The sequence below is a fragment of the Colias philodice genome, chromosome 17, assembly GCF_061535455.1.
Source record: "Colias philodice isolate Cphi_HAF_F1 chromosome 17, ilColPhil1 Martin Lab GWU primary, whole genome shotgun sequence".
Taxonomy (NCBI): Eukaryota; Metazoa; Arthropoda; class Insecta; order Lepidoptera; family Pieridae; genus Colias; species Colias philodice.
This window is the reverse complement of record NC_143102.1, coordinates 10,362,665-10,388,136: the sequence shown is the minus strand read 5'-3', so window position 1 is coordinate 10,388,136 and position 25,472 is coordinate 10,362,665. Positions and strand designations below refer to the sequence as shown.

General features: G+C 36.5%; 3 protein-coding genes and 1 long non-coding RNA gene across 4 annotated transcripts in view; 2 read left to right on the top strand and 2 right to left on the bottom strand.

Annotated features, from left to right (window-relative positions):
* Positions 1 to 4,295, bottom strand: part of LOC149481335 (uncharacterized) — a 48,156-nt gene extending 43,861 nt beyond the window's left edge. The window contains exon 1 of the mRNA XM_089705632.1: positions 4,039 to 4,295. The gene's annotated coding sequence lies outside the window, so the exon portion shown is untranslated. The remainder of the gene's footprint in view (positions 1 to 4,038) is intronic.
* Positions 1 to 14,550, top strand: part of dgo (ankyrin repeat domain containing protein 6 diego) — a 65,100-nt gene extending 50,550 nt beyond the window's left edge. Inside the window, exons 3-5 of the mRNA XM_089705536.1 lie at positions 10,964 to 11,065; positions 11,373 to 11,567; positions 11,701 to 14,550. Coding sequence (XP_089561662.1) covers positions 10,964 to 11,065; positions 11,373 to 11,567; positions 11,701 to 14,349 — 2,946 coding nt within the window. The 3' untranslated portion in view covers positions 14,350 to 14,550. The remainder of the gene's footprint in view (positions 1 to 10,963; positions 11,066 to 11,372; positions 11,568 to 11,700) is intronic.
* The window catches only part of LOC149481325 (uncharacterized), a 350,361-nt gene that overhangs the window by 221,160 nt on the left and 103,729 nt on the right, over positions 1 to 25,472 (top strand). The gene's annotated exons all lie outside the window — the stretch shown is intronic.
* On the bottom strand, positions 16,164 to 25,389 carry LOC149481333 (mitochondrial tRNA methylthiotransferase CDK5RAP1). The gene is made up of 7 exons (XM_089705431.1): positions 24,728 to 25,389; positions 21,387 to 21,537; positions 20,799 to 21,013; positions 19,851 to 19,981; positions 19,377 to 19,533; positions 16,860 to 16,987; positions 16,164 to 16,595 (listed from the first exon to the last, which is right to left on the bottom strand). The coding sequence occupies exons 1-7, from the start codon at positions 25,263 to 25,265 to the stop codon at positions 16,194 to 16,196; spliced, it is 1,722 nt and encodes a 573-aa protein (XP_089561557.1). The 5' UTR covers positions 25,266 to 25,389; the 3' UTR covers positions 16,164 to 16,193.

The following is a 25,472-nucleotide window of genomic DNA, read 5'->3' as shown; positions in this document are numbered from 1 at the left end:
TGTAATGAAAATTACTTAACTAATGTGTACACGTCCTGTTATATTTTGATATTTTTAAGATAAAATAATGTAGTTAAAATTCCTTCTTAATTGTTATCTGTATAAAGCCGAAAGTATTCTACTTGAGATTGCCTATAAAGCGACCAATTTGAAATTACACTTAAATTTATGGCTCTACGTTCCAAGGAACACGCCTACTAAATCTTTATTGGCTATAATATCTTTGATTACCTACATTTTTTTAGCATATAATGATCATCTATAAATACTTCTTTTTTCGACTAATTATAAAGAACAGTTTATTATCTTTCATCAAATTAAAAGCTAGTGCAAAAAGTTTTACATTTTTATATTCAACATAACTATAGCAAAAAGCCGAAATTACTGCAAAACTTTATAATAAAATTACATTGCCAATTATGTATATGAGATGTGTCATGTACATAAATATTAATAAGGAATTCCATCGCGAATGTGTTTTGAATAAAATATTATGATCAGAGAAACTGGTTCATCTATGCAATGCAATAAATAATTCGTTTGTTATTTATTTTATCTGTGAACGGGAATGGCGGGAACAGTTTATTATCTGTGCTTGAAGTTGAGCGTGTCCGCAGTCGATATCGCAGTTACAACGAAATTGAAGAAAAAGTACAAGAGACTGTAACCGGTTTTCTGGACTAGTTTTTTAATGATGCCCTGCGACTGAGCTGAGACTAGATGACAGATGATAAAAGTTTCCAATACCGATACATTTGATACGTTAGCGTCTAAACTGTGATTCGGTTTTTGTGAATCACATTCCAAGATAATCTGTTATTGTCGTGTTAAAACATTTTCAGCTTTTTATGAAAGATATTTCATTTTGATTTGCACTTTATGTGAGATTTTTTAATACAATAAGAGCTTCTAACTTGTATATATATTCTATTGTTTTTTCTCAACGACATTCCGAATAAGCAGTCGTTAACCTTTTGACCGCCAGAGCAAAAACGCATCGCCGTGCCCTCCACGCCAAGCCACAAATTCAATGAGATAACCTTGAAAATAGTAGGGATTCCAAAATGTTATCGATAAACATAATAATTCACGTCTGAATATTTGAATAAACAGCTTATAACACAAAAATAATATTTATTTAACCTCATCTCCTACTGTAAAAACTTAAGACCACATGAAATAGCAACTATCAACAAAAAAATCAACCTTTTGAGATACAAAAATACATATAAAATTGCAGCAAGTTACAGCACTATTCTCTATCAGTTACGCCCCATTGGCATGTATACATGCCAATGGCGCGGGCAACCATCCTTTTTTTTATAATCTCTCGCTTCTGATTAGGGATGTGTAGCTGTATACCTATTATTATAACTTATCGAGTTTATTTATTAAGTTTATATGAACTATGGGTATTATTGTGGAGTGTTTATTTGTAAATATCAAAACAACTATTACCTTTAAATAAAGGGAATTGCATTATGAGCTATTACGCACTGTCGACCAGTCGCCGGCGACTCAGTCGCCGGCGACTGGACTTACTCCTGGACGACAGTGCGCAAGCCCCTATTTAAACTATAGTAAGTCACAGTCGCCGGCGACTTGTCGACAGTGCGTAATAGCTCTAAAACTACATATTTATTTTCCAATCATTTAGTTTAATACTTGAGTTATTACAAATACTAATTATATGTAGGTTACCATATTTTGATATGACATAGCGACAATTTGTATCATAAGAATATTCTAATAAAGGCACTCACACTCTCGGCAATACTCGATAAAATATTTTTACAACTTTCCGCACTTAACAACACGGCACGCGCTTACGACGTCACCAGTCCGACATCTATTCATGTCAATGGCGCAGAAGGGATTGCATATCGATACTGTGCTAGGGATGCGCATGATTGGCGAAAAGGAAAATATTCAAATCAACAATATCCACAATATAGACAATATGGTATTATACCAAAGAATGTAGTATTTACCTTTTTTCTCAGTGACTAAGCTTATATATTTTTTTTGTAGTTATTACAAAAATGAAGCGAATTAGAGTAATTTCGCTGAAATTTTAATGAAGTTACTTGAATATTACACTACATCACTAGTAGGCACGTATACATGTCATTGGCGCGAGAGAACATGCTTTTTTAGCCATTAATTAAGTTATTTTTTGTCATCAAATATTTGAATAACTACTTGGCAATTTTGTTTACTGTGTACAATTATGTAATAACTGGGGATTCAGTTCATAAACTGTATAAATAAAACACGTAAAAGTAAAGGTTTAATATGTTTATTTTGTATTTATCTATGATCTGTTTCTTGGCATGTATAGGTGTCGTTGGCGCACAGGGCACGATTGCGCATGACATCTATAGATGTCATTGGCGTTCAAAAGGTTAAAAAAGGGACCACTCATTTAACACTTGAAAAAATCCACACGACAAAAAGTTTGAAAGTAAAGAGTTTGTATACCTCTTTTATTTCCAAATTAAACGACAAAAAAACTTTCCATGTCCAATTAGGTACTTAATTAATATGTATTGGCCCGGACTGAGACATTTTACATTTAAAGTAATTAACCTTTAAGGCATTCGAGATAAAAATAAACATTGTGGTCGAAGGTATTTCACAGTTTCACGCTGCAGTGCTTTTCAATATTAGATTGTGTGCATTAACCGAAGTTGTATTCCGAAGCATGCTCCGTGGCAGAATTGTTTTGTAAATACTATAATGACCTGTCGGTCTGTCTGTGGTCTGAAATAGCTTTCTTTCAATATGCCTACAATTTATGGGGGAGGAATGAAAGGCTGCGTTTGTTTTGTGAAATGATTTATGTGGAATAGATAGGTATAATATGGTTACATTTACTTTATCTATTGTAAATCTTTTGTTTGCTCGTAATGTATCTATATATCAAGATTTCGTAATATCTATTCATTGAAAGATTTTAAGCATAAATTTCAGTTTTTACAGATAACGTGTAATTGTAATACATTAAAAACTGGAATTGCAATCACGAGAGTTATTAATCCTATTTATTTTAACCCTCTTTTGAAGCCGCAATGCCGCATAATAATATTGATTACTATGTCAGTCTTAATACCTATAGGTAAAGCAAATACGATACAACAACTAAGAAACTATCTAATTTAAGTAACTAATAGGTACTATTTTAATAAGATCTTGTTAGTTATTCTATTTCCCTATTACCATGTTTAAGAATACAGTGACTGGGAAACGGGTACAATTGCGATCGTACGTTAAAATAACGGGTCTGTGTCCCACAAGCTTGCTTCTGCCCTCGACGTCGTTTGTAGTTTAAATTAAATACTAGAGTACTTAGTCTTTTCCCTTACGGGTTTTCTTTGAAGATTTCTTAAGAAGCAGTGGCAGGTAACTTATTTTTTTTTTATATGACGAGAAAGCAATGCTTATAGAAGCCCAGGTGAAGAAATTGGTTGTAGAATATTAGATGATAAATTGATACAAATATAATAGTTAGTAGTTATGCCAATTATGTGCGTTATCTTAAACACGTGTTAGATTAGTTTTTCAATATTTAAAAGGCAAAGATATTCAAATAAAAAAATGTGGTTTGTAAGCATATAGATAGGTGTCGATTCTTGAAATTCTATTAACACTATATAATACCTTGTACATATTTAGATAATGTATGTTAATATTTTTTAACTCTGATAGAGTCATAAAATTTACGCTATTTTTCTAAAATTTTCAATCATAAAAAACTTTTTTTCCAACAAAAATCGTAGATAATATTTACTTAACTATAAATATACTTTTACCTACATGTTGAACATTAATATCGATAATCGATACGCTTACGAAACGGTGAACATAATCACCTAATTTAAATTCTGTTCATCGAATGTTTTTCCTGCAAGGCAGCCATCTTGTGTTAAGAACCGCTGCACATCATTTCCTGATCTCATTCAAATATGATTGATTATGTGTTATTCGTGACTACTTAGGCACTAATCCATAAGAAGTGTTACTAAATATATAACTTACGTAAATTGCTATAGAGCCCGTAGCTTCACTGACACGGTAGGGAACTACTCAAGCAAAAAGTAGCCTCCCGTCCGATTAGGGCCCTACTGGCCTCCTCCACTCAAGCGACAGCCTAAGCCGAGGTTCGAGATCCCCGTCAAGGGGGGACGCCCTTGTGCATGTCGCTACCAGGGTGAACCTTCAGTTCACCACCGCGTCCGCGTTAAAATGTAGAAGCCCTTCTGGCTAACATTGAGAAACACCACACAAAAAAAAGTAGCCTATGTACCTAGTATTCCTATACACTATCTAGCTTTGTATAAAGTTTCTTACAAATCGTTCACCTGTTTTTTGAAAGAGTGAAAAACATAAATATAGTTTCTCTCTTTATTATCTATTGTACATATAATATGTATGTACAGTGCGACACAAAAGAGATGAAAATAAATGAGGGCGCCACCGTCGCTCATATAGCAACACTGATACTGCGACGCAAGCGATCTTGATACTATAGAATAAAAATCCAAAAATCTATATAATATAATCTAAAATAAATACCGCGATTTAAACCGTTATAATTGTTTCATTGTAGCAATAGTGTAAAATATTTAAGACAAAAATACATTAGTATTTTAATTGACCTACCTAGGTCAAATTTTACTTAAATGTATTTGGAATTAGTTATTTTATAAAAATCGGTCAAGTGTTTAGACTGCAGAGGCGCACATAGAATCAAACATACAAACAAACAAGCATACATGCAGCTCAAAAACATTACCCTCTTTCTGGGTCCGTCGGGTAGAAAAAAACAAGGCGATTTGAAAACCACATATTTTTATTTTTTTTGTAGATAAATTTTGTACATTAATATAATTCATCAAAATTTAAATATTCTACTCCTTCAAAGGACTGATCATCAATCTGTTTCGAAGTACTGGCAAGAGGGTACGCGGCATCTTCAGTATCTGTAAATATGATACAGTAAATATGATTTTTTTTCTTATGGTTTGATTGATTAATAGATAGATAGCTGTATGAAAACAGTTATCACTATACTATGTAGTAAAATCTAAACTAGGTACTTTATTTGAGGCTGGTTGGATTGGATATAACTTCTTGACTCAAATTGTGCTGGTCGCACTATAAAAACTAGTTTTTGTTTACATACAAATAACCTCAAATTAAATTGCGAAAACGTAATAATCGCCATACATACATACATTAAACACTCGTCACTAATGGAATATTCTATTTTACGTAGTACTGAGCAAAAATAAATGGAATCTCACCGGTATATTCTGATGTACGTTTGTAAACGTTTTCCAAATCAGTCAATAAATTTCCAGCTTGAAATTCGGACAAACACCGAATAAAAACTTTATACACCACATCACGGACACCGCTACGTTTAACCTTTTTCATGATGACTCCTTTTTTATTTAAATTTCTTGTTCTAAATAACAATTTTATCTCAATAATTCTCCACTTCACGAAAAAAACAAAAAATTTTTATTCAACTTGACAGCTACATTGCCAATTCAGGGTTGCCAGGTAATGAAAAACGAATTAGTTCCAAAATAATTAATTTCATCTCTTTTATGTCGTACTATATTGTGCTGTAAAAATTTGAACCAAGAAGTTAAAATCCATTTTAATGTATGTCGCTCATTCAGTGTACGTAAACATTTTTTTTTATTCTACGTTCTTATGTATCTAACAATATAAACATTTTAGATAAATTTAAAAAAACGACGGAGGTTTATTCTTAACATTTTTTAAGTTGAATATAAATAATCTACTTAAAAATTGCCAGAAAATGCCACAGATAAAATATAATCTTTGTCTATGAATAGTCAGCTTACAGCGCGATCGATCAATTCAAAACCAGCCTAAATTAGTCATTCTGATTAATAGTGGTCGAGATAAAATGTACTATGAATAAAACATTTGACAATTTGATAGAAACTGCTTTTATATTTTTTTTCTGTATTCATTCCATTTTTTAACCTCTTCTAATTGTGATTAACGATGAATACACGCCTTTTTTATAGTGGGGAAATCTTCCAAAGATACCCACGGCCCCCGGGGAAGGAGCCGTGGGTTATGTCGGGTTCTTACCGACTAAAACCCCACTGTGTTCCGTCGAGCCGCTTTAATGATGGGGCCGCGGGTATTTGTTAGAATTCTTCCGCGACATGAATACACGCCTGAGATCTTGAGAACGAGAAGTTTATTTTGTTAAGCTTACAAAATATTTAAGAAACTAACACATCATTCCCACGGGACTCTAACTAGATATCAAAATGCAGTAATCGTGATGACAAACTAAAAAAACATTACAACTAGTAATAGTAAACACGCATTGCCCGTTAAACACAAATAACGTATTTATTTGTAGGTACCATTACTTTAAAAGGCTTTCTGCTTCCAATTATAGCAGCCTCACTAATAACATTAAAAGCTTCCGTTTACAAAGAAAATGAAAGTGATTAAGTATATATACCGTTTCCTACAACCGTAAAAATCATTTTAAGGTTATGTAAGAGTTCAGACTTTAGTTGAATGAAAGAAAAAGTTTAAATGCTTGTAATTCCTGTTCTAATGAGAAACACTTATAATAAAAACGTAAAAAACATGTATGCATTTACGATCGTTTAAAGCATTTTAATTTTTAATGTAACGAACATGTTTTTTAACTGTATGTTTTGCTCTTGATACGCTATTTTAATTTGATAGCTTCTACATATTTTATTAGAATTGAGCAGAGCGTTCCTTTCCATAAGAAAACTAAAGTGTTGACATCGTTCTTTATTACCTACCCTAAGATAATAAACAAATCTTTTGTTGCTCTCATTTGTACGCAATTGTGAATGTACAATTTTTAAATAATTTATGTACACTAATTCACCCAATTCTACATTTTACATAATCTAAATAGACTAATTTAAATTTAAAAACCGAAACTTGATCGAGCCCCTTTTTGCGTTCAAAAACAAATTTGAATTTATAACCGGCTTTTAATTACCTAGCCGCTTGTTTAATGTTCGCTTTCAAATAGTGTTGAAAGAGGTTAAAAACTTATAATAAAGGCATTTTGTTGTAAAACCTGTAATATATTCATAAACGGGCCTCATAATTGAATAACAGCATTTTATAGCAATCTTTAATTGAGTTGAATGAAATATTATCGTATGTGAGTATGGACAAGATCGTTCATAATTTCTGCACGTATCTTGACAATTATTATTATGCAAAGTGCAAAGATTAACTTCTCAAGTGCGTTTCAGTTAACTAAAATAAAGATCTGAAGTGTTATGCTTTCTAAAGACGCAATAAAATGGAAGACATGAAAGAATTTTACGTATTCTTCATTCTAAAAACTAATATTACAAATAGTAAATACTACCAATATGCGAGTTTTAACCACTTATGGTTCTCCGCCGTAGAGCATTTCTCCTCCTAAATAATGTTATGTAAGTAATTGAGTTGATACATCCTGTTTGCAGTTTTATTTTCACAACAAAAAGTATCTACTGAATCTGCTTCTAGTAAGAAATAAGCTAAAATATACCATAGGTACTTCGAATTATTTCAGTTATAAGGTATCTATTATAAAACTATTTACCAAGGAAAACAAATAGGTATACAGTTGTGAATTGTAATGTCTGCATATGAATGTCATCAAGTCCCGCAAGCATCTCAATCGACTCTAATTTATAGAAAATTTCCTCTGTTTTCATAAAATGGGTTTGGGATTACGGGTATAACACAATCTATTGGAATGTCTTGTGTATTTACTGGAGTGTATTTAACGTTTTTGTATAAGTATCTTTCATTATTTATTATATGTATTCGTAATTTAGCACAGATAATATAATGCTAAATTAGTCGTTGTAGCAGACGATATTGGATAGCAAAAAACTTTTTTCTTTTAAATGAAGCTCAGAATAAAATATGGAAAACATTGAAACAGCTAGTTTATTTCTGTAATTGGTTGACTATCGAATTGATGATACTTATACTTAGGTATAATTTGTAATAAAAAAATTATAAGACCTTCCAAAACATTACCTACTATCGAGTACTTTTGTATTTTTTCTTTAATTAAATTACAATTATTTGCGATCAGAGCACTAAAATATTTTAAGAATCGGAATCGAAAATTGATTTTATAAAATAGTTAGCAGAATAGATACGGTTTTTATTTAACTTAGAAAAATTTTGCGATTGTTAAGTTTGATTTAACGAAGCTATTAAACATTTTATACTTACTTTTAACCTTATTATTTTAGATAAAATACACGATTTTATAAAAAAAAATACCGGGACTAATCGATTCTTCTTGGCAAAACTATATTCTTAGAAATATTTTTTACATACCTATGTTAGTGAAACCAATCTTTCTAAGAAAAATGTAAGGTATTATTAAGTATTAATTAAGTAATAATAATGTAAAGTTATATAAAACTGAAAGCACTATTATTGTCGTTTTATTACATTTATAATTCTAGTATTTTTCTACCGTGCGTCGCTAGTCTGATATTATTTTATTAGAATCTGCCTGGAATTTTTCTTTCCCACGAGAATTTCTGCATGTAAAACTCACATATACAGGGTGTCCCACTGTTGGTATACTAAGCTCAAAGGAGGTTATAGTTTTGCATACGCTGAGTACGTAAAAAATACTTATAAAATTCCAGACGCATTTTTTTTTCAAATAGATGAATTCTTAAAACTCTATGTGTACACCCCTAACAAGCAACCCGCCTAACTTTGCCACCAGCAAGTGAGCTATCGTTTAAGATTATGTTTTCATAGATGAAATGTTCACATTAGAGAAGCGGTATATGCCGGCTGCGCGAAGCTAGAGAAGAAAACATGGATTTTCAGGAAAAATTTAGCAAAAAATTTTTGACGTAATTTTTTTGTTTAAGTATTTTTTACGTGATCAGTGTATGCAAAACTACAAGTCCCTTCGCGCTTAGTATACCAATAGTGGGACACCCTGTATAGAAAAATACAAAGGTCGATTATTCTTCTATTTTTATGGAAATACCTAATGAAGCTAGTAATATTTACATACTTACCCATCTACATATTGCATTAGGCCTTAGCATTAGGCACATATGTATTTAAAAATGAAATATTCCAGATTTTGAAGTTTTCGCTTAAAAATAGTACTTATAAGTATTATTCGGTCACAAGAGTCAAGAAGTTTTTGGAAAATTATATTTGATAAATAAAAATGTCACACTTAAATACCTAGTTAGATTATAGGTACCTTTTTTAATTGCATATGTGTATATGCCCTTATTAGTAAGGTACGTTTTTGTTGTCCCTCTCTTAATTGGTTACATAGATAAAACGTCCACCGTATTGTGCCGTTTAATCCACCATAAATTAAACGAATCAGACTCGTTCAGAAATGCACTGAATCGACCGATTTACAGCCCAATTACATGGTCGGTTCCCTTACATAAACCCAGACAAAGTTTACGACTACCGCCGCGAGTAATCGTTGAAAAACAACATTCGCATTGTTTATGTGGGATAAAGGATAATTTAAATAAAAGAAGGTTCGAGAACAGATGTCGGGAAAATTCCGGAGACGTTTGTTTATTGCCAACAAATCTGCAATGTCAACCATACCGTGTACTGTCTACTTATCATGGCATTGAAGTTTTCAAGAAATTCCGATTTCAAAACTTTATTCACACAACTAAAGTTAACGATGATTTAGTGAACTTATGTGCATAACTCATGAGTTTAATGTCCTAGAGATCCTGTATTAAGGCCATACTGAAAATTAAATAACAAAAGACAGTTCTTCTTAATCAATTAAAGGAATAGATCATATTATGTACCTATATCTAGCCAATAATAATCAAAGGAAGGACGTCGAAATTGTAGAGCACTGTGAACCTAATTTATTTTAGTACCAACGCACCCTCAATTAGGTAATAAATGCTGTTTTGTATCCAAGTACATATAATAATCGATCTTATATACTAACAAACAATCATCAAATACTGCAAATATATACAACTAGCGGTCCGCCCCGGCTTCGCCCGTGGTATACTAACCTACTACTAAACTAAACTACTATATGTTTACGTTTTCTCTACATAAGAACCATCCTCGTACTTCCAGGAATATAATAAAAAAGAATTATCGAAATCGGTTCAGCCGTTCTCGAGTTATGCGCTTACCAACACATTTTGCGATTCATTTTTATATATAAGTTTAAGACATGCAACACTACAAAACAGTTCATTCTGAGCCTACGCTTCGGAAAAACAATTCGTTAAACAGGTGCTCCATATTGAATCGGCCATCTTGTTTTTGTGACACGTCAAACGGCTGACATTTCGTAACGTCTACACAGTTATGTAATAATTATAGCCTTAGCAGCTTGATAACGTAACTGTATTAGGAAAGTTGAGGAATGTGTATCATTTATTATTATTAAATCTCTAATAAAAACATGTATCGTTTTTTGTAAAATAGTACGAACGATGGACACTGTTAGCTGGCTTGTTATCTGAAATTAGTTACCGTTATTTTTAAAAAACGTTGTAAACACATTCAATGTATTGAACACATAAGAGCAATATTTCAGTATGGATAGGACATGTATTTTTCCTTCCATAGTTACATTAGAAGTAAATATCATCGAACTATTTTCTCAGTTATTCCTTTATCCCCACTAAAGAACACAGTTGTAATATACCTAGCTATCCGCCCGCGGCTTCGCCCGCTTTGCCTAAAACCTTTTAAATTATATACTAAAAAACCTTCCTCTTGAATCACTCCTATTAAAAAACCGCATCAAAGCCGTTGCGTAGTTTTAAAGGTTTAGAGAATATCGGAACATAGGAACAGAGAAAGCTACTTTGTTTTATACTACGCAGTGATGCAAAATTCATTTTCAATCAATAAATTTCAGAATGGGTGCAGTGCGTTGCAGAGAGCCGCCGCAGATGGGCACGTGGAGGTCGTCAAATTGCTGCTGGAGCAGGGAGCTGATCCAAATAAACAGGATAACCTGGTAAATTAACTAATATATAGATAAATCATGAATTTATTTTACCTTATTTATTTGCTAAATTGTTGCTTTATTTTCCCTAATTTATAAACTAACTATAGGTACCTAGTCTTTAATTATTTCATCTGGAAAAAAAATCGTTTGAAATTCTCTATAGGTATAGCGTGTGTTCTCTATAGGTATATATAAGGCGACCATTAATTGGTATCTTTAAACATTGCCTAAGAAGTTTCACCTCTGACACGTGTGCTTGGAACATATGCTCTTTTTTAAATTAATGTATATTTTAATATGCACATATATTTTTCAGCACGGCAACACAGCAGCCCACGAAGCAGCATGGAAAGGCTATTCACGTTGCGTCGCGCTCCTGTCGCGGTGCTGCGACCTGCGCGTGCGCAACGCGGCCGGTTTCGCACCGTTACACCTCGCGACACAGAACGGACATAATCAGTCTGCTAGAGAAATACTATTGGCTGGCGCACCGCCTGATTTACAGAACAATGCAAGTATCTATTGGAGCCGATTGACTTTAAACCCGCTATTTCAAGTAGACCGAAATATCATAATTTAATAACTCAGTATTGATATCTGTATTCTGGTATAGCGAAAAGTTAACAATTTGCTTGTTATTTCAGTATGGAGACACCTCACTTCACACGGCAGCGCGCTATGGTCACGCCGGTGTCACGCGGATCCTTATTTCTGCCCAGTGCAGAGTCTCCGAACAAAATAAGAACGGAGACACCGCTCTACACATAGCAGCCGCAATGGGAAGGAGGAAATTGACCAGGATATTACTCGAAGCTGGTTGCGATAAGTCACTAAGAAACCACCAGAGTGAAACCGCCAGAGATATCGCTACTAGAAAAGGGTTGGATGAAATTATCGCTATACTCAACACACCAGTAGCGAAACAACCAAAAAAGAAAGAAAAGCAAAGAGATAAAAGCAAAGAACGCGGGATCGATGAACCGGATGATGGCAAGAAGAGAGACAGAAGTAAAGAAAAGAAGAAGAAGAATGTTCATTTCGAAACTCCTCCTGTTCAGTGGTCACCTTACGGTTGCCATTATTATCCTGATCCAAAATATTTCCCTAAACCTAAGCTAAGTTCCCTACCCACCGAACCGTTGAAGAAAGGCGAACAGTATTATTTGGACTTAGCTGGTAATATAAAGAAGGGTCCAATTGGAGCAGGATACACTTGTTATTGTGCACCGTTCTTTAAGCACATGGAAGATAAACTTAATGGAGATAAAAAAGACTTAAAGAAACACATAGATCGAGCGCATGAGAGGCTAGACCAAAAAGTCACAGATTTGGAAATGAAGACACAGGGACAGATATCTGAATTAACACGGTTCGTAGCAGCAGAACGAGCTATGTGCAAAGAAAGGCATAAACATTTAGAGCAATGGTTAACCCGAGGTATGATGTTCCGAGCATCAGAAAGAGTAAAGAAATTAGACTTTAGTCCAAAGGGATCGTTAGACATACCACCGATAAAAAGGACAAGAAGCTTAGAACTCTTAGATGCAAATGCAGAATGGGGAACAGTTAATCATTTAATTAAAAACTTCAACGACGGCTCAGATCGTTATGAATGCCATACCAAAGATATGGATTGTAAAGCCACGTCAAAAAGCACTGAAGGTTTAGATAGATCACCTCGCAGCCCAAGGCGAAAACATATTCTTAAGAATTCAAGAAGCAGTGATCATTTAGATGCTGGACCCAGCAGATGTTCCCGATCACCTCTAAGTGTAGCGCCTCATATGACTTGTATTACCGACTCGACACATAATGTAACAGCAGAAATACACGTCAAGTCAAATAAAGTATCAGTATCTCAATCGCCTGTATCAAATGACGGAGCAAGTGTAAGTGATAGAGAGAGATATGTATCACCCGGTCGACAATCTCAACCATTATCACCAAACAGTATGAAGTCTCCAGTTAGTCAAACAGATGATATTGAAACTGAACATAGAAGTCAGTATGAAAGTTCCCAAAACGTGCCTGCGTGGAAAAGTCAAGTGCTACAAAGAACTGCAGATGATATACGAAAGAGAGTTATGTTGGAAAAAGAAATGGCAGATGTATTAAATAGAAATTCACAATCCTTAGATATATCACAGGACGGGTACGTTAGATTAACTAAGCCTGTGAATCAACAAGAAAGCAATATTGAAAGGGAGCCAAGAAAATCAGTACAAGAATTAGTAGCGCAAGTGGAACACCATCAAAGGTGTACTTCGCCTGAACGTTTGCCATTATCTATAAAAGTACCTGAAAGAGAACAAGCAATGCCGAGTAAACCACAACCGATACAGCCAATATTGAAGATGCCACAACAGCCGCAGCGGCCCGCTCCCGTTCTAAAGGAAAAACCACCGAAAACCAAACGATTTAGCCTACATAATCTCATACCGTTCCCAACGAGAAAAGCATTTCAAAGTCCACCTAAGGAAAACGATAATAACTCTGAAAGTAGTGATGAAGAAGATAATCCTATAAGGACTACTAATCAACCCGGCCCTATGCGCAATACAAATCTGCTTCAAACTTTACCTCTTCCAAACTATGAAACGATGTCCACTAAATCGCAATCACCCGCCCCGCAAGTCCAGTCCTACCCGCACGACGTACGCATGATTCCGAAAGACGCTTACTTCCACGAAATACCCAACAGACAAGTTCACCATCAAATGCCATACAGAGACATGATCGACAACGGTCTGCCCATGCCACAGTATAATTGTCAAAATCAATACGATTATAACGAACCGGGTCTACCTCAAGCGCAGCCACAAAGTCGAAGCAGAAACCCTATATACCACCATCAAACAGGAGTTTTCAACGCTATGATGCAGGACCACATCATCCGTGAAATAGAGAGAATACCTCATTGCTATAGCGAGCATTTGGATCAAAATACAGAGGTTGAGATAGCTAATCAAAACGAGCACTTTCGAGGTTACTACGATAACCGTCCACCAATGTATCCCAACTTTGGAAGAAACCCTCACGGATTGAGGAAGCCAGACCACAATTTACTTCACAGCAGACTGCAGTCTCTCGCTATAAACACGCATTTAACAGAAACACAAAGCCAAACAGACAGAGAGTCGCATAATGACTCCGGTTATAGTACAAAAGTTTATGGCAGTTCGCAGGGCCCGTCACCGAGTCTTTCTGGACACGTAGAAGATAATCTCTCTGGACAAAGAGTGAATGTTATGAACGGTAAAGATGGACAGATTGGCGCCTCAAGCCTTGTGTAGAATACGCTTCTAAATGAGAATCGTTTATTGCAGGGATGCATTTTCGACGAAATGTTTAACTAGATCTTATTATATTTCATGCATACATTAAAGAAATTTACATTGTTAATTACAATATGGGTCTTTTTTAAAGAACAATCTATTTGTATAATCCCAGTAATAGTTATGTATTCCACATTTTATACGCACTTTTAATATTACGGCCGAGCTTTCATCTATACTTATAATAAATCTGTAGAGAGGCCAATTCTGTACATGAAATATATTAAAAAAAAACTATGAAGGGGTGATAAGGGATCGCTACTGATGCCAAAAATGCAATCAGTAAAATTTTTGTCTGTCTGTCTGTCTGTCTGTATATTCGTTATAGAAACAAAAACTACACGACGGATTTTAACCAAATTTGGCACAATTATTCTTCATACTCCTGGGCAGGTTATAGTAAAAGAATCATGTAAATCGGTGTAGAAACACCAAAGTTATACATGAAATACGCTATAAGTCATCGCGCGTGAATACAGAATCATGCCATAAGGATTATTTTTGTGTGTCAGTTGCCGCGTTCGACGCGCTTCGCGGCGGGAGCTATAAAAAGGCGGCGGGTCTGCACCCGTTTCGCGTTGTCATGGCATCACGTGTGAACGGCTGAACCGATTTCGATAATTCTTTTCTATTATATTCCTTGAAGTACGAGGATGGTTTTTATGTAGAGAAAACGTAAATATGTACCACGGGCGAAGCGGGGGCGGACCGCTAGTTTTAAATAAAATTGTTAGTGTGAGAACATTTATGGACAACATAGTGGATTTTAAAATTGTTTTAAAAATATGTACATGTATAATAATACTAAGCTATTAAGAGTCACTATTTTTGTATAATTTTGATAACCAAAATTGAATTGTGTATTTGAGATGAGAAAACATTATATACCTATTTATAAAAGCAATTTGTTTAATGGAGTAATACTTCTGTAATCCTGCAAGTAAAGTGAATAAAGAAGTCTTCGAATTTAGCCACCAGCATTTTCTTAACTTTAAGTGACACTCACAGGTGACACTATAAGAAGAATTTGGAATATTATTGAGAGATTTTAAATCATATCTGGCGTAAATACGCACTCACTTTAGACTTATATCACGGGCACCAACACAAATACATAAATAGGCATGTCTGGTCAAAGTAAATATTTACTCAAGTCAGTATAAAAAGAATTAAAATATTACAGACTGATAAAAGCTCTTTGCGATTTCCGACAAGAATCACTTATCTATATACCTACTAGAAGAATAGACGCTTCCTAACCTTACATTACACAAATGAATCCGTCTAAAATAATTTGTATTCTAATACCATGGACTACACTTACTAATGAAAAAACCTACAATAATAATATTATATTATTAATTATTAACTTACTTTGACCAAACATGTGAAAAATCACAATTTCACAAGTACAAATATTAATAATTGTTGCCATCACAATAAACTATCTTGTCTAGTTATTAAAGGCTGATTCTTGTAAAATAACGCAGTCTTATTTTGTATGATAGTTTTAATGCGTGTTAATGTAAAGTAATATAGCATATATTTATTGTATTTAACATTTAAGGTACGTTTTTACTGATTTGAACACAATAAATGCACTTTTGAAGTGACATAACTATAATTTTGTTTTATTTTATTCATTTATTGTATCTAATTTCTTCTGTTAATAATGTTAATTCTGCCATATCATCAATGCTGAAATTAGAATAAATATTAGTAGAAAAGTAAACTATTTCAATGATATTAATTCTTAGGTATAAAATGAAAATGGCTTTTTCTAATTTGATCATTTTTATTTTTTATGCTACTAAATTATTTACAAGTTTATGCCTATCCGCCCAACCAAAGTCTTTATAAAACTCCCTAATACTAGTATGATACAAAGCTTCTCCATTTAACACTGACGACCTAGCCGAAGTTATCTTTACACTAACATAATCCCCTGGTTTCACTTCTCTGTTTCCATCACTTGAGGGCAAAGAAGTTTGATCAAAAAGAACTTTCAAATAGAATTCATTTCTGCCAATAATTTTGCCAGATTTTGGTACCACTCCCTCAACTAAAACAAGGTGGATGTTGCCAATCTCTAATTCATTTAATTGTTGACATGTCCGTCTGTACAATTCGATCATTCTATTATGTCTCTCTTTTTTAACCTCTTCAGGAACGTCGTCTTGGTAGCGACGGTAGGCAGCGGTTTTCTGTAATGTCATTAATTCATGTAAGAAATAGCAAAGGCTCAAGTGGTGCTCCCTGAAGCACCCCGTATTAAAACACCTTTAATAAAGATACAAATAAATAAATAATAGATTTTTTTAGATTATACATAAAAACAAATTCACACTCGATATGATTTTTAAGAGAATGTAACAAAAAATAATAATAGCTCAACAAAGTTTGCACTGTAAATAATATTTTTAAAGAAAGTAATATTAAAAATGTTACCTAAAATGCTATATACATACCTCTCTCATGCTGTAGGGAAAAAGGAAAGCCACGTTATAATTAACCTCCTTCATCAAAGTGAGGGTCTCTTCAAACTCTTCATCTGTTTCACCGCAGAACCCACAAATCATATCTGTAGATAGACCCACTGGAAAATATATGAAAACATAATAAATAAATAATATAAAGCTATAAAATATATTTGATCGTTCAATTTGGACGCGGTTACGTCAGGAACTTTTGGTTGTAATTAAAATAATAATAAGTTAAATGCCCATTTATTTATGAATCTTAATAAACTATATTTTGAGACGTCTACAAACAACAGGCGCCGAAAATCAAAGATAAATTATGTATGTATTTTTGCAAAAACTCATCGATTCACGAAAATAAAGTACCTAGCGAGCTGATAAAAGTAAGCACCCTGTATCAAAAATAAGAAAAAAATTACAATTACAAATATTTAAATACTAGCTTTCCGCCTGCAGCTTCGCCTGCGTTTCAAAGAAAAACCCGCATAGTTCCCGTTCCCGAATCCAAGTTACCCTCTATATGTGTGCTAAATTTCATTGGAATCGGTTCAGTAGTATTTGCGTGAAAGAGTAACAAACACACACACACATACATCCTCACAAACTTTCGCATTTATGTGTGTCTGTGCCTAGCACACGTGTCAGAAGTGAAACTTCTTTAGCAAGATTCAAAGATACCAAAATCGTCGCCTTATTCCATGACATGAAATTGCCATGAAATTGATTTGATTGACCTTCAAATTTTAATCTCAACGCGCCGAAAGAGGTTTCACTTCAATTATATCACTCACTCACTCACACTCACACTCACTCACTCACACTCACTTACTCACACACTCACTCACACTAACTCACTCACACTCACTCACACTCACTCACTCCCACATCCACCCACTCACTCACACTCCCACACCCACTCACTCACTCACACTCACTCACACTAACTCACACACACTCACTCACTTCACAAGGTTCAGTACTGGGTCCCCTTCTATGGAATATTATGTACGATGGACTGCTCAAATGTAAAGTACCAAGTGAAACACAACTCGTTGCATTCGCCGATGATCTGGCATTGGTGGTAGTAGCCAAATACTTGGAGGAAGTAAATTGGGTATTTGATAGGACCTTTCAAGTAATTCAAGAGTGGATGAACTCTGCTGGATTGGAGCTAGCAAAACACAAAACTGAGGCCGTACTTATTACCAGTAGGAAACTGACAGAAACAATGTCACTCAAAGTCGGCAACTATGAGGTTACAACGCAGCCATACGTACGCTACCTTGGGATAATGCTTGATTCACGGCTAAACTTCAAACATCATGCCGAACACATAGCAACCAAAGCAGCGGTGGTAGCGACAACGTTAGCCCGACTTATGCCCAATATTGGAGGTCCCAAACAACATAGAAGAAGACTTTTATCATCTGTGTCAACGTCGGTACTCCTGTATGGTGCTCCACTCTGGTCTGACGTGCTGCAAAAACAACAACCCAAACGACAGGTCGCGTCGACGTACAGGGTCAGCGCATTACGTATTGCCAGCGCATTCCGCACCGTGTCCGTGGAGGCATCATGCGTGATCTCAGGATTACTTCCAATTGAAGTCCTAGCAGAAGAACGGAAGAACCTATACAATCGCAAGAAATCCAGCACAACACTCACAATGGCTGAGTTGAAAAGGGATGAAAGACGAAGGAGTGTCGAAAGGTGGCAACATATATGGGATACCTCCACTAAAGGAAGATGGACTCACCGCCTCATCCCGCAAATTAAACCCTGGGTCAACCGAAATCATGGCGAGGTCAATTATTACCTGACTCAAATGCTTTCTGGCCACGGTTGTTACCGAGAATACCTGCACCGGTTCAAACACGAAGACTCTCCAGACTGCACAACATGCAGCGGACAGGACGAAAACGCCGAACATGTATTCTTCGCATGTCCAGATTACCAGGAAGCTCGGCAGACCTGGAAAAGTATAGTAGGAGCAGAAGTTTGTCCTGAAACGCTAGTAGCAGCGATGCTCTCATCAAAACAAGCATGGGAAGCAACAAGCAACTTCGCAACAGAGGTATTAAAAGACCTACGAAGCAAGGAGCAGATGCGAAAAGCTGTGGCGTAATACCTAAATAAGAGGAAGAGCAGCAATGCTATACGTCCCCCCGTGAAGTAAAGCCTAACGGCCATCCCACGGGGATACGGACTGGAGAAAGAGGGTTGTTTTAGTCGGTATGGACCATGAGACCATGATCGAGACCGACATACCAGGTCACAGATCTAGACCTGAGATACTCAACGGTATTTTTTCCCTCTATAATAAAAAAAAAAAAAAAAAAAAAAACACTCACTCACTTACACTCACTCCCACACCCACTAACTCACACACTCACTCACACATCCTCCCACTCACTCACACACTCACTCACACCCACTCACTCACTCCCACATCCACCCACTCACTCACACCCACTCACTCACACTCACTCACTCACTCACACTCACCGCTCGGTATAACCCCGCGGACCCGTTCCACCAGCCGCAGATACGCGTCGCGCGTGTACCCGCGGCGCATGCGCTGTAGCACGGCGCTCGAACCCGACTGCGCGGGCAGGTGTAGTAATTTACATATGTTGGGACGCTCGGCTATCACTTGTAAAACCTGTTTAATGAAAAAAGAGCGTGTGTACCGAGCACACGTATAATAATACGCACTAATTTTTTGAAAAAATAATTTACTATATATGCAACTTTACAGAAATATGTCAACCACGCGTAGTAGGGATAAAAACAAGATGGCGCGTAACGGAAAAATGTCACGCGTAACGAAAAAATGTTACACAAATTTTTTTTCCAACCCCGATAAAGAAGTTTCACTTCAAAAATAATGAATGAATTTCTTAAAATAATTAATTTCTTAAAATAGGATAGTTATAGTTACGTTCAATCTTGTCAGAAATAAAAACTCATAAGTCATACCTCATCAGGAAAGTCCTTAGGGTGTGCGGCTGTGAATCGAATCCTCATTTCGGGATCTATAGATGATACTTTGTCTAGTAAATCTGCAAATCTCATCCCACCCTTTTTGCTCTTGTATACTGTTTTAAAACCTATACAATTACAAATCTATGTTAATTTCATAAAACCATATAATTCTACAGATAAAGTAACTAAATCATTGTAAAAGACTGAAAACAAATTACAAAAAAAAAAACTTTTAATTGCTATGTCCACATAAAATGCACGCTCATCATGCACAATAACGCACGCTTTTGTGAATTATTGATGATTTCAAAACGCAGGCATTTGTCTTGCGTAGAACAATCAAAATCCGACGCGCAACGCGACGTTGTCGTTTTGTGAACGCACCACGGCAACGTCGCGTCAGCCGCACGTCGTGCGTTCATCTCGCAGCGCGTGCGCGGATATATGTCTTTATATTTTGACCGACTATCGAGATGCTATGTAGGTAGCGTGCATTCGTCATGTAACGCATCCATATACAATGAATAGGTCTTACTTGTTATTGTTATTACAAAACACATTTAAATTATTAAATTATTTTTTTTAGGTTTATCATTTTACACACTCCACTAAAGTCAGTTTTATAAGTGAAAGTAAAATAGGGCGGCTTCTTAACTGCCGTTTCAAAATACAATATTGTTGGTGTATAAACTATCTATCACTTGACAAGGCATTGGTAATCTATACTAATATCTATACTCATATTATAAAGAGGATAGTTTTGTATGTATATTTGTATGGTTTTCAAGCATAAACTACTGGACCGGTTTTGATGAAATCTGGCACAGATAATTTTAGATCCTGAGAAAGAACATAGGCTACCTTCCATTGCGAAATATGTACCACGGTCGAAGCCGGGGCGGGCCGCTAGTGATTAATAAAATTATATTTCATTCAACTCACCGGGCGCTAAATTCGTTTCAAACTTCTCTGTCCTCTGCGTAACATCCCTATAACTGTTCACATTCTGTCCCAACAGCGTCACTTCCTTCACCCCTTGGTCAGATAGTTGTCCTACTTCCTCCACTATGGAGTCCACTGGACGCGATCTCTCGCGGCCTCTCGTGAACGGCACTATGCAATAGGTGCACATGTTGTCACATCCACGCATGATCGAACTAAAATAAAGATATTTTTCTCGTTGAGTATGAAGCAACTTTTCTTGCTTAGTATGAAGCCACTGTTTACAGTTTAAGCAAGATTGATGGTAAAAAAATTAAAGTTAACAAAAGTTACAAGTTGTTAAATTGGCAAAATTCTACAAACTTTGGAAATTTATTTTTTTCATCTCCATTATTGATCAAATTGGTATAATATATTAGAAAGGCAAAAAAATCTGAATGCAATAAGTATTATAATGACTAATGTACACTTTGTTGGTTGAATTATTTACCTACAAATTGTTTTAAAAATCAAACGAATTAAGAGAAAAATAAAAATTTATATGTTAAAATATATCTGTAGCATATTAAAAACAATAATAATTCTTACATAAAAGCAGAAACACTATCCTGGTTCAACCTAACAGGCACCACATCAGCGTAGGTTTCATCCAAAGACAACAACACATTAACAGCTGTTTGCCCATTGTCTGTGAGAGCTAACAATCTCGGCAGATCTCTGTAGCTATCTGGTCCGGCAACTGTGAAAAGCAATGTGCTTGAACAATTTGGTAAATATTTATATCTGTAGAAAAACAGTTATGTGATTTTACACACAGACATGGGGGCCTGAACCTCAATCCAATGTGACAAATTAATGTATGAATTCAAATAAAGATTTTATTCATTTATTTATTTACCATTTATTGTACACACCACATAATGATATTTTTGCATAAGTTATTTCTTTTATTCAACAAGGAAAATTTCATCTAAATTATAACATTAAATTTACTAGCATTTTATATTTATAGTAAAACTAGCTGGTGCGTTGTGCGCGGGCTGCAAGCAGCCCGCGAGCCCCTTTTGCCCCTGGGTTGAAGCAATAGGGCAGTCATTTGAAAATGCATCAAAATCCCCCGTCAATTTGTTATTATTTGCCAACAGCGATTCCACAGTCAATCGGAAGTGCTTATAAAGTCCCAATTCAAATATTTTCTATTTTGAAATGCTGTCGACCTTCGAGGGTGCGTGGTGCGCGGGCTGCAAGCAGCCCGCGAGCCTCTTTTGCCTCTGGGTTGAAGCAATAGGGCAGTCATTTGAAAATGCATTCGAATTTCCTGTCCATTTGTTACATCTGCTAACAGCGATTCTAAAGTCTGTCGGTAATGCTTATAAATTCTCCATTCAAGTATTTTCCACTTCGGGAGGCTGCCCACCTTCGAGGGTGCGTGGTGCGCGGGCTGCAAGCAGCCCGCGAAGCATCCCAGGGAAGAAATCTTCAGTCAGTTGAAAATGCATAAAAATTCCCCGTCAATTTGTTAATATCTGCTAACAGCGATTCCACAGTCAATCGGAAGTGCTTATAAATTTCCCATTCAAATATTTTCTATTCCGGGGGGCTGTATACCTTCGAGGGTGCGTGGTGCGCGAGCTGCAAGCAGCTCGCGGCTCATCCCAGGACAGAAATCTTCAGTCATTTGAAAATGCATTTGAATTTCCTGTCCATTTGTTACATCTGCTAACAGCGATTCTACAGTCAGTCGAAACTGTTTATAAATTACTTATTCAAATATTGGTTAAATTCTTGAAACGTGATCCCCGAATTTCATCATTTTGAGGTGTCTAATCGATAGCGGGCAGTGACTTTTCATAATAAACTGTTAAAGAGTTTACTTAACACGCTCGTCGCTTCGCTCCTCGCTACCTATTTGAATATTTAAGCCGGCCGCTGACGTGACTTGCTCGCTTCGCTCGCTTGGCTAGTGCGGTAGTTCAAAAGTAACCTAACTCGCTCGTCGCTTCGCTCCTCGCTACTTCTTTGAATATATACGCCGGCCGCTGACGTGACTTGCTCGCTTCGCTCGCTTGGCTAGTGCAGTAGTTCAAAAGTTAACCTAACTCGCTCGTCGCTTCGCTCCTCGCTACTTCTTTGAATATTTACGCCGGCCGCTGACGTGACTTGCTCGCTTCGCTCGCTTGGCTAGTGCGGTAGTTCAAAAGTTAACCTAACTCGCTCGTCGCTTCGCTCCTCGCTACCTATTTGAATATTTACGCCAGCCGCTGCCGTGATTCGCTCGCTTCGCTCGCTTGGCTCGTGCGGTAGTTCAAAAGTTAATAAATATTTTCTACTCCGGGAGGCTGTCGACCTTCGAGGTTGCGCGGTGCGCGGGCAGCAAGCAGCCCGCGGCGCCGTCTTTTGCCGTTGCTATTCAATTACCCTTCCTACTATGGAAATTTCCATACAAAATTTTCGAAAAAAAAAAATTTCGCTTTTTACCAAAAATTTTTATATGCCTGGAAGCGGACCAGGTTTTGAAGCATTTTTTACTTCGGCGACCCCGACCTACCTGCCACCGGTTCAGAGAGCCGTTGAATTTCGTGATGTATGGAAAATGGAAACCGGGGGTCGGAAAGAAATTCTGAGTATGCAGTATTGTAAATCTGACCGATTAGAGCACAAAAGTCAATTTTCAGACCGATCGTAAAGTAATCGGCGCCACCATCTTGCTTTGAAAAATTGGCCATTTTTGAAAAAAAAAAATTGCGTCCAATTTGAAATTTCTCCATTGCCCTGGTAGCGCCCCATTTTCCTGATCATTTTTTAGTTCTACACCCCCCACCTATCTGGCGCCGTTTCGGAGAGCCGTCGAATTTCGCGTTGTATGAAACTCGGAAACCAGCTATGGAAACTCGATGATGAGTATGCCAACGTAATGTGAGGCTCGATTAAAGCCCCTGTGCCAAGTTTCAGCGCGATCGGACCAGCGATGGCCGTTTTAGCATTTGTATGGCGGCGGCCATTTTTTCCGCCATTTTGAATTTTTTTCACTATCTGTGGTAATTGCTCGAGGTCTACTCCAACTTTCGTTTGAGCACCCCAGATGTAGCTGCTACCGTTTGCGCGGGCCGTTGACCGTCTTCGAGAGATGAGGGAAAGTTTAAGATTTCGTATTTTTCTGGATATCCTGGGAGCTGGGCGAGTACGAATTCATCATTGGTGTATTTCTCCGTTGCGCCACCTCGTCTAAATTTACGTTTTTATGTTTGCGCCAAAAATGGAAAAATTCCAAAATCGAGTGACCCACTATGGCTCCCTGGTAGCGTCCCAGGGTGGTGATCATTTTTAGTTCCGGGACCCCCCACCCAACTCGCACTGTTTCCGCGGGCCGTTGGATTTTACGTTGTATGGAAGTTGGAAACTGGGGCCCGGAGCCACTCGAACGGGGCACCGATCGATTTGCCGGCTCGAACAGAGCACGTGTGCCAAATTTGAGACGTAAGGATTCATAAACGGCGATTTTGGCAAAGTACGGCGGCCATCTTGTTTTCGCGAAAATCCCCATTTTTCCATCACCCCTGGTAATCGCCACCAGTTCCGAGCATTTTTTCTTCAGACACCCCCCCTCCAGGTGGCACCGTTTCTGCGCACCACCAGGGGTCCACTCGGTATTCAAAGAGGATCGAGATCGCTATATTTTTCCTCTGGTCACTCGGCGCACCTCTACACGATCACGTCGTTATCCCCCCCACTTTCCACGTAGTTTCCGAGAAAACCGATGTCAGTGAGTCAGTGAGTGGTAGTGTAGCTTTATATATTTATAGTAAAATACAGGTTTAATCCAAGTGGCAATAAAATGTACCTATTATTGTTAATCTATTCCAGATAATAAATGAAATACAAAATATGTTGCTACAAACTTAACTAACTTTACTAAAACTTAAACTCACCAACATCTACTGCTTTTTCCTTCTCAATAAGTTTCTCCTTCAACCGTTCAGCCATACAACCCAAAATACCGATCTTAACTGGTCTGTTCCTGTTCTTAGACAAAGCCCTTCGGCGCTTATAGCCCCGCAAGTGATCTAAACGGTACCAAATCTTCGATTCAGCACCTTCTCTGATAGCGCACGTCATAACGAGAAATATATCTGCTTCTTCCTCTACGTCTGTCCTCACAAAACCATCTTTCTTCAATATTGACCACACAATTTCGGTGTCACTCAAATTCATTTGGCATCCAAATACATCGAAGAAAACTTTTCGTTTTGACGTATCCTGAATACTATCTGGCAAATATGGTATGTGAGGAGGATGTGTTATCACTTCTGTTACACCAGTAGAAGCTGTTATAAAGTCCTTTAAACTTGGTCCATCCTTGAGTTTGTTTTTCACCGGCGCACTAATCTGATCAGATTTACATCGACATCGTAGAGCTGAATTGCTTAATAACTTGAATAACCGCTTGCCACGAGGTAATAATAACATTTTATAAGATTAACGCAAATGGGCTCTCTTTTGAAATAAGTAAATTGTTGTATAATAACACACAAAATAAAAATAACCTCACATGTTATCAGCTGTGTATGACAATCCGCAGATGTCAAATATGATGTGACAAATGACATCATGACGTGAGCTTGGATTCGTTCGTATTCAATTTTAAAATAATGTAATATTATAATAATATTTCGA